The sequence below is a fragment of the Dendropsophus ebraccatus genome, chromosome 9 (assembly GCF_027789765.1).
Source record: "Dendropsophus ebraccatus isolate aDenEbr1 chromosome 9, aDenEbr1.pat, whole genome shotgun sequence".
NCBI lineage: Eukaryota > Metazoa > Chordata > Amphibia > Anura > Hylidae > Dendropsophus > Dendropsophus ebraccatus.
Window position 1 is genome coordinate 59765162 of NC_091462.1, and position 10285 is coordinate 59775446.

At 42.2% G+C, this 10285-nt stretch overlaps 1 protein-coding gene across 2 annotated transcripts; it reads right to left on the reverse strand.

The window, feature by feature from the left end:
• Positions 1-259: 259 nt before the first annotated feature.
• Positions 260-7749, reverse strand: LOC138802140 (gamma-crystallin 2-like). 2 transcript variants are annotated; one of them, XM_069985303.1, is made up of 3 exons: positions 7741-7749; positions 900-1142; positions 260-535 (listed from the first exon to the last, which is right to left on the reverse strand). In XM_069985303.1, exons 1-3 carry the CDS (start codon positions 7747-7749, stop codon positions 260-262), a joined length of 528 nt encoding a protein of 175 aa, XP_069841404.1. The 2 variants fall into 2 exon arrangements, with proteins under 2 accessions (XP_069841404.1, XP_069841403.1); XM_069985302.1 differs by lacking the exon at positions 7741-7749 and adding an exon at positions 1739-1747.
• Between the last annotated feature and the right edge of the window lie 2536 nt (positions 7750-10285).

Sequence of the window (10285 nt, forward strand, 5' to 3'; positions counted from 1 at the left end):
GTAAGAGCTTATGGGAAAACACAATACTGTATTGATTACCAGGAAGAGGAAGGGGTCAGCTTTGGGAAGGTGACCTCATAGAAATACACTACAGTAGACTACATGCACAGAGTACTGCTGTATATATAAAATAAGTAAAAAAGAAAAAGAAAACTTTGCAATTATAATTCTTTTATTTAGGTTTTTCATGCGTAAAGCAAAAATAAAATATTTGAATATGTTCCATAAACAGAAGCGGAATTTTGCAGTTTTAACATCATCAGTATAAGTCTGTGGCTCTTCTGAAAGAACCAACTCGGCTATTTGTGGCTCCCCAGTCAGTGAATCTTCTGTACTCTCCCTGTTTCAGGTAATTCTGACGTCCTTTATAGTTTGGCTCCTCATAGAAGATCCAGTAACCCTCAAGCACTTGGCAGGAGTTGATGTCATGATGATGGAATTGCTGATGCACAAATGGGCAATCCTCAGTGAACTCCATCATTTGTCCTCTGAAGTCCTCTCTCTCATAAATTCTTACCTTGAAGGAGCCTCTGTGCTATTTAAAAAAAATTGATACATTAGAATAATTATAATTATACAGTTATTTATATAATTATTAAGATTTAACAGATGGACTTCTGATTCCTGCTTTATCCACCTCTGTCTGAAGCTCAAAAGAGGCATTGGCAGTTTGCAAAAAAAGTAACACTATGTCACACTATGTAAAAATGACAGCCATGTTTCATAACAACGGCCACACTATGTGAAACGCCAAAATGACCTTTATTCTTACCACATGCAATAACTTTATGCATTTAAATGAACATCTAATAAACTGGGGCCCTAAACATTTGAATGATTCAGTTTATGTCATGATATTTGCAAGTCTATTTCTGTAACGCTAAGTTGTATTATCTCACCTGAGGAGTTAAACGGCAGGATCTAATGGAGTCATTGTAGCCCATCCATTGCTGGAAATCAGGATATTCTCCCTTTCTAAGAAAGTACTGGTGTCCTTTATAGTTAGGGAATTCATACAGCATCCAGTTTCCATTCTCCACTTTGATTGAATTGCAGCGACTGAAGTATGAGTGCAGGTCAGAACAGTCAGAGCTGCACTCATATGAGCGGCCCTGGAAGTTCTTGTCTTCGTAGAAGATGATCTAATGAATGAAAAATCACATAGTGGTTTAACTCAGGGTCTCATACAGCTAATAAGTTTAAATGATCGATTTTATGCTATCAGATAAATTTCAGCTTGAGGCTATGTTCATACTATGTAATCGCATCAAACTTGCATAAAAGTAGCTGCGTTTTTTGTGGTGTTGAACTTGCCTGTGAAAATCAAAACTCGCATTTAAAAATCGCACCAAACACGCAGCGAGAATACACATACATTGACTTGATAGCAATCAGTATCGCTGTGAATTTATGTGCGAGAAATTCACAGCGATAAATACGCAGCGAGTCTGTACATGTGAACAGACCCTTAAGGAGAGTCCGTCATAAAGACATGTGAAGACTTACAGGCCATTCTTGTTTCACTGGGAATTCTGGGAAGAAAGGATATGAAAAATTGTTCTCACACCTCAAGTAAAATCTTACTCTATATAGAAGTCTTAGAACATTGACTGGGGAGTTTATGTCAAGCCACGCAATCTCTTAAAAAGGAAAAACTGCCCATCTGCAGACATCCACACACATTTTAACATATTTGCTATAATACATTTATAAATGAATACAGCATTATAGATTTTACCTTTCCCATTTTAAAACCAGGAGGAGTAATCTGTAATCTGGAAATGTATGTTTGGTATGCTGTTTCTGCATTCTGCAGATTGGCTTATATACAGAAAGAGTTGTATTTTTTTTGAGGGGGGGGGGGGTGTTTTTCCCAAACATTAACTTTATTCAGCTATTTTTGTCAACAAAAGCAATGAGACAATGGTTAGGCAGTTTTACTTGTGGTTTCTCATTGTTCCTCTAATAATGCTTATTGTGTTTTTTTTCATTTAGCTATACTATGGGATTTCTCATGGCTTTTGATTCAGCACATCAGAAAAGCATGCTTCATTTCCCTCCTTGAATAAAATATAGTAAGACAGAAATTAATTTAAAATACACTCCACAATTTAAACTGGTAGATTGTTCTGAACCTACAAGTATATAAAATATACTAAGTTGCTTTGTGAATTTATTTTCAACTGCAAAGTAGAAATTGCATCATAGTAAATTAAATACCATCAATCTTCTCAACATAAATCTTACCCTTAAATTTAGATAAAATCAAACTATTGAAAGGATTTCAAATGGTATACAGCCCGTATGACACATTCCATATGCTATATTTTTACCTACAATATATGATGCTTTACTGTGGCCTACAAATGATATTATAGCTGTGCAGTAAAGTAGCCCACACTACATTACATACATGACACATCTTTGAGTTTTGGTTTTCGAAAAAAAAAAAAAGCTGATTAGTTGTTTGCGCCAACTCTTTAACCCTTTGAGGACCAAGCCCAAAATGAACCAGTGGACAGCGCACATTTTTTTTTTGCGCTTTCGTTTTTTCCTGCTCCCCTTGTAAGAGCTCTAGCACTTGTAAGGGCTTCTTTTTTGATGGGATAGGTGTTCTTTGTAATGGCATTTTTGATTCTACTATAACATGTATGACGGGGCCCCCAAAATATTATTTATAAAAATATAAATTAGTGAAATTGGAAAAAAAAAATGCAATATTGTAACTTTTGGGGGGTTCCCGTGTCTACGTAATGCTCTATACGGCTTAAGCGATATGATACTATTATTCTAAAGGTCAGTCCAAACACAACCATAGGCAAGTTTAGGCTATGTTCAAACTACGTAAAAGTACGGCCAACGTCAACAACGGACGTACTTTGTACGGTGTGGAACACTGCCTTATCTGCTATGGGATCCAGGCCGGAGCATATACACATAGTATACGGGATCCCATTTGGCGCGACAAAGAACTGACATGTCAGTTTTCTGCGGGCGCAATTTAGTGAATAGCGGCTGCAGAAAGACATTTCAGTTCACACAATGAAGCGAGCGACTCCGTCCGCAAGCTTCATTGCGTGCTGTGTGAAGTTCTCATGCGGGCGCGTGCTGATGCGCCCGCATCAGAACACTGTGGCCGTAAAGATCATCAGGCCAGTACTGCAGTACCGGCCGAGATGATCTTTGCACAGACCGGCTGTTCCGTGCCGGAAAAGGTGGATACAACCTTGAGAACCGCCTGGAGAACTGGGATACAGCCATAGCCATAGGCTGTATCCCAGTTTTCTAGGTGGTCCTCAGGCTGTATCCACCCTCTCCACAGAGCGGGCAGACAGCGGGAATCAGACGCCGAGAGTTCAGGTTCATACGAACCTGAACCTCGTCCGGTTCGCTCATCCCTAGCTTGATGGGGCGTCATTTTCTGTGCCATGATCTCTACTTTTTATTAATATCATTACAGATTAATTGTGTGTATACAAATGCTCGAAGCCTCTCTAACAAAGCTGAGGAATTAGAACTCATAATGGTGGATGAGAAATACGATATAGTGGGGATAAGCGAGACATGGCTGAGAGCTATGACTGGGCCTTTAATATCCACGGTTATAGTCTATTCAGAAATGACCGTAAGAATAAGAAAGGGGGAGGGGTCTACCTATATGTTAAATCCTGCCTTAAAGTGTCACTGTCGTTAAAATTTTTATTGCAGAAATCAATAGTACAGGCAATTTTAAGAAACTGTGTAATTGGTTTTATTACCTGAAAAATGAATTTTTATCATGGAAAAGCAGGTTGAAGCTCTCCCCCCTGTCTTGATGGTTTTCCTATGGAGAGAGAAAGTAAAGGCAGCAAAACAGGACAACAAAGAGTTAATTAACATTCACATCACGGGCTCTCTCCTCTGCAGTCACCACATACCTCTCTGACCTCTGAATAGCACTCTGAATAGCTCCCCCACTGAGTAATCCTTTGTTCTGGGCTCTCAGCTGCCCACTAATCTCACTCCTTCTCCCTCCCCTCTTCATAGACCAGACAGATCCGACTGATGAAAAATCAGTCGAGATTTCCTGATTCTGAGCAGTGGATGACAGAAAGGAGAGGAGGGGGGACCTGGGAAAAGGCTTTTTACATGCAGATAATGGCATATTTGGCTAATAAACCCAATTACAAACTGTGTAATTGGTTTTATTACCTGAAAAATGAATTTTTATCATGGAAAAGCAGGTTGAAGCTCTCCCCCCTGTCTTGATGGTTTTCCTATGGAGAGAGAAAGTAAAGGCAGCAAAACAGGACAACAAAGAGTTAATTAACATTCACATCAGGGGCTCTCTCCTCTGCAGTCACCACATACCTCTCTGACCTCTGAATAGCACTCTGAATAGCTCCCCCACTGAGTAATCCTTTGTTCTGGGCTCTCAGCTGCCCACTAATCTCACTCCTTCTCCCTCCCCTCTTCATAGACCAGACAGATCCGACTGATGAAAAAATCAGTCGAGATTTCCTGATTCTGAGCAGTGGATGACAGAAAGGAGAGGAGGGGGGACCTGGGAAAAGGCTTTTTACATGCAGATAATGGCATATTTGGCTAATAAACCCAATTACAAAGTTTCTTAAAATCGCCTGGACTATTGATTTCTGCAAAAAAATTTTAAAACAGTGACTCTTTAAGCCTTTTCTGCGGGAGGATATAAGTGATGATCATGTGGAGTCTCTTTGGGTAGAAATAAAGAGGAGGGATAAAATAATAAAATTTTTATAAGAGTGAGTTATAAATCTCCAAGTATAGTAAAAGAAGCAGAAAACCTCCTTATAAGACAAATAGATGTGGCAGCGAAGGAGGGGGAAGTCATTATTATGGGAGACTTTAACTACCTAAATATAAACTGGAAAGTGGAAACCTGCAATTCCAGCAAAGGAAGTGGGTTTTTGAAATAAGTAAAAGATAACTAGATTTGCATTTCCAGGGAAATACATAGTGCTTGAAAAGAGCGCCCCTTTACCAGTGACTTCCATTTAACTTTAATCCTGGGTGCCGTCCCTTTAAGAGCGACTTGGGTCCCATCCCTTTAAGAGCAACTTGGCTCCCGTCCCTTTAAGAGCGACATGGGTCCCTTTAGGAGCGACCTGGGTCACTTTAAGAGCGACGTGGGTCCCTTCGCTCTTGAAGGGACCGAGGTCACTCTTAACGGAACCCAGGTCGCTCTTAAAGGTACCTAGATCACTCTTAAAGGGTCCCAGGTCGCTCTTAAAGGTACCCAGGTCGCTCTTAAAGGGACCCAGATCACTCTTAAAGGGACCAATTTCACTCTAAAAGGGCCCCAGGTCGCTCTTAAAGGGCCCCCGTTGCACTTAAAGGGACCCAAATGGCTTTTAAAGGGACCCAGGTCGCTCTTAAAGGGACCCATTTCGCTCTTAAAGGGACCCATTTCGCTCTTAACGGGACCCAGATCGCTCTTAAAGGGACCAATTTCACTCTTAAAGGGACCCAGTTCGCTCTTAAAAGGACCCATTTTGCTCTTAAAGGGACATATTTCGCTTTAAAAGGGACATATTTCGCTCTTAAAGGGACCCAGGTCGCTCTTAAAGGGACCAATTTCACTCTTAAAGGGACCAATTTCACGCTTAAAGGGACCAATTTCGCTCTTAAAGGGACCCAGGTCGCTCTTAAAGGGACCCATGTTGCTCTTAAAGGGACATATTTTGCTCTTAAAGGGACATATTTTGCTCTTAAAGGGACCCATTTCGCTCTTAAAGGGACCCAGGTCGCTCTTAAAGGGACCCATGTTGCTCTTAAAGGGACATATTTTGCTCTTAAAGGGACATATTTTGCTCTTAAAGGGACATATTTCGCTCTAAAAGGGACATATTTCGCTCTTAAAGGGACCCAGGTCGCTCTTAAAGGGACCCAGGTCACTCTTAAAGGGACATATTTCGCTCTTAAAGGGACCCAGGTCGCTCTTAAAGGGACCCAGGTCGCTCTTAAAGGGACCCATGTTGCTCTTAAAGGGACATATTTCGCTCTTAAAGGGACATATTTTGCTCTTAAAGGGACCCAGATCGCTCTTAAAGGGACCCAGGTCGCTCTTAAAGGGACATATTTCGCTCTTAAAGGGACATATTTTGCTCTTAAAGGGACCCAGATCGCTCTTAAAGGGACCCAGGTCGCTCTTAAAGGGACCCAGGTCGCTCTTAAAGGGACCCAGGTCGCTCTTAAAGGGACCCAGGTCGCTCTTAAAGGGACCAATTTCACTCTTAAAGGGACCAATTTCGCTCTTAAAGGGACCCAGGTCGCTCTTAAAGGGACCCATGTTGCTCTTAAAGGGACATATTTTGCTCTTAAAGGGACATATTTCGCTCTTAAAGGGACATATTTTGCTCTTAAAGGGACCCATTTCGCTCTTAAAGGGACCCATTTCGCTCTTAAAGGGACCCATTTCGCTCTTAAAGGGACCCAGGTCGCTCTTAAAGGGACCCAGGTCGCTCTTAAAGGGACCCAGGTTGCTCTTAAAGGGACCCAGGTCACTCTTAAAGGGGCAAATTTCACGCTTAAAGGGACCAATTTCGCTCTTAAAGGGACCCAGGTCGCTCTTAAAGGGACGCATTTTGCTCTTAAAGGGACATATTTTGCTCTTAAAGGGACCCAGATCGCTCTTAAAGGGACCCATTTCGCTCTTAAAGGGACCCAGATCGCTCTTAAAGGGACCCAGATCGCTCTTAAAGGGACCCAGATCGCTCTTAAAGGGACCCAGGTCGCTCTTAAAGAGACCCAGGTCGCTCTTAAAGGGACCCATTTTGCTCTTAAAGGGACCCATTTCACTCTTAAAGGGACCCATTTCACTCTTAAAGGGACCCAGGTCGCTCTTAAAGGGACCAATTTCCCTCTTAAAGGGACCAATTTCGCTCTTAAAGGGACCCAGGTCGCTCTTAAAAGGACATATTTTGCTCTTAAAGGGACCTAGGTCGCTCTTAAAGGGACCCAGGTTGCTCTTAAAGGGACCAATTTCACGCTTAAAGGGACCAATTTCGCTCTTAAAGGGACATATTTTGCTCTTAAAGGGACATATTTCGCTCTTAAAGGGACATATTTTGCTCTTACAGGGACCCAGGTCACTCTTAAAGGGACCCATTTTGCTCTTAAAGGGACCCATTTTGCTCTTAAAGGGACCCAGGTTGCTCTTAAAGGGACCCAGGTTGCTCTTAAAGGGACCCAGGTCGCTCTTAATGGGACCCAGGTCGCTCTTAAAGGGACCCATTTTGCTCTTAAAGGGACCCAGGTCGCTCTTAAAGGGACCAATTTCACTCTTAAAGGGACCAATTTCACGCTTAAAGGGACCAATTTCGCTCTTAAAGGGACCCAGGTCGCTCTTAAAGGGACCCATGTTGCTCTTAAAGGGACATATTTTGCTCTTAAAGGGACATATTTCGCTCTTAAAGGGACATATTTTGCTCTTAAAGGGACCCATTTCGCTCTTAAAGGGACCCATTTCGCGCTTAAAGGGACCCATTTTGCTCTTAAAGGGACCCAGGTCGCTCTTAAAAGGACCCATTTTGCTCTTAAAGCAGGAATGTCCAAACTTTTTTCGAAGAGTGCCAAATTTGATGAAGTGAACATGTGCGAGGGCCGACCATTTTACATGCTACATGCTATATGCTTTATAACACAGGCAGATAATAGCAAGCTGGATACCTGGGGGGCCGAAAAAGTTCGGAACGTGGGCCGCAAATGGCCCTCCGGACGGACTTTGGACATGCCTGTCTTAAAGGGACATATTTCACTCTTAAAGGGACATATTTTGCTCTTATAGGGACATATTTTGCTCTTAAAGGGACCCAGGTCGCTCTTAAAGGGACCCAGGTCGCTCTTAAAGGGACCCATTTTGCTCTTAAAGGGACCCAGGTCGCTCTTAAAGGGACCAATTTTGCTCTTAAAGGGACATATTTTGCTCTTAAAGGGACATATTTCGCTCTTAAAGGGACATATTTTGCTCTTAAAGGGACCCAGGTCGCTCTTAAAGGGACCCATTTTGCTCTTAAAGGGACCCAGATCGCTCTTAAAGGGACCCAGGTTGCTCTTAAAAGGACCCATTTTGCTCTTAAAGCGACATATTTCGCTCTTAAAGGGACCCAGGTCGCTCTTAAAGGGATATATTTCGCTCTTAAAGGGACATATTTCGCTCTTAAAGGGACCCAGGTCGCTCTTAAATGGACCAATTTCGCTCTTAAAGGGACCAATTTCGCTCTTAAAGGGACCAATTTCGCTCTTAAAGGGACCCAGGTCGCTCTTAAAGGAACATATTTTGCTCTTAAAGAGACCCAGGTCGCTCTTAAAGGGACATATTTTGCTCTAGAAGGGACCCAGGTTGCTCTTAAAGGGACCTTGGTCGCTCTTGAAGGGACATATTTCGCTCTTAAAAGGACCCAGGTCGCTCTTAAAAGGGACCCGGGCCGCTCTTAAAGGGACCCAGGTCGCTCTAGCGACATGGGTCTCTTTAAGAGCGACATGGGTCCCATACCTTTTGGAGTGTCCTGTCCGTTTAAGAGCAACTTGGGTCCCGTCCCTTTAAGAGCGACTTGGATCCCTTTAAGAGCTACATGGGACCCTTTAAGAGCGACTTGGGTCCCGTCCCTTTAAGAGCGACTTGGGTCCCGCCACTTTAAGAGCGACTTGGGTACCTTTAAGAACGACTTGGGTCCCTTTAAGAGCGACATGGCTCCCGTCCCTTTAAGAGCAACTTGGGTCCCTTTAAGAGCGACATGGCTCCCGTCCCTTTAAGAGAGACTTGGGTCCCTTTAAGAGCGACTTGCGTTCCTTTAAGGGTGACCTGGGTCCCTTTAAGAGCGATCTGAGTACTTATAATGGTAAAGACCATTGCTCGGTTACCATGACAATCTTACTCATGTCAGGGAGACAAAATGGTTAAGGACCTTCCATATATTACATCTTCTATTGGCCAATAGTGGACATGTGACTGTGGATGGTGTGATACATTGCATGATGAGACCTTAGAGTTCCTATTGGCTGCTATATTTCAGCTATTTGCATATGTGCTGTGATTGGCTGTTAGCGGTTAGAGTGTGGCCATTATTTGCAATGGGCCATTATTTTCTATGGGAAATTTGGGGTCGTTTAACGTAAATTTCTTAAAAACGACAAATCCGATCGAAACGAAAAATAGATAGCACACCACACACCGCCGAGGTCTTCGAAACGCAGTTTGAACGGAGTGTGTGCACAAAGCGGTTCGGGCTGTATTACGCGCAGAAAAATGGCTGGAAGAAGAAGAAGAAGAATACGGATTACAATATAGTGCTTTTCAAGCACTATAATTACCTTTCCCAACTAGTACAGGAACCAACAAGAGGGGGGACACTTCTGCACCTGATCTTAACCAATAGGCCAGACAGAATATCAAAAATAGAGGTGGGGGTCACCTAGGTAATAGTGACCACAACATAGTAAGTTTCAATTATCCTTCAATAAAATGATTATTAGAGGGGCTACAAAAACATTAAATTTAAGGAAGGCTAGTTTCCAAAAACTAAGAGCGGACCTTGGGGACATAGACTGGGAAAATGCCTTCAGAAATAAAAGTATACAAGAGAAATGGGACATATTTAAGAGCATCCTGGGTAAATCGTGTCAACGACACATACCATATGGGAATAAAAGTAGTAGAAATCCAATGTGGTTAACTACAGCTGTAAGGGGTGCAATAAATGATCAGAAACAAGCATTCAGACTTCTAAAACAAGATAGTAGTGGGGAAGCATTAAGCAAATATAGACAGAAAAATAGAATGTGTAAAACAACTAAAAGAAGCAAAAATTGCAACAGAAAGAAGGATTGCCACAGAAAGTAAAACAAATCCCAAAATGTTCTCCACCTATATAAATAACAAGAAGGGGGAAGAGGAAAAGACCAATCTACCAAATACATTCTTCTCTACTGTATTCACAGAGGAGAATCCCATATCAGAGGACATGACTAGGGATAATGTAAATCCTCCCATAAATTTCACCTGCCTAACACAACAAGAAGTGGGGAAACGCATAAAAAACATTAAAATCCATAAGTCACCGGGCCCAGAAGGTATCCATCCTAGAGTTTTGCAAGAATTAAGTGCTGTGTTAGACAGACTGTTATTCCTAATATTTAAAGATTCTATAATGACAGGGATTGTTCCACAGGACTAACGCATAGCTAATGTGAGGGGTCAAAGTATGATCCTGGAAACTACAGGCCCGTAAGTCTAACATATATAGTGGTTAAAGTATTTGAGGGGTTT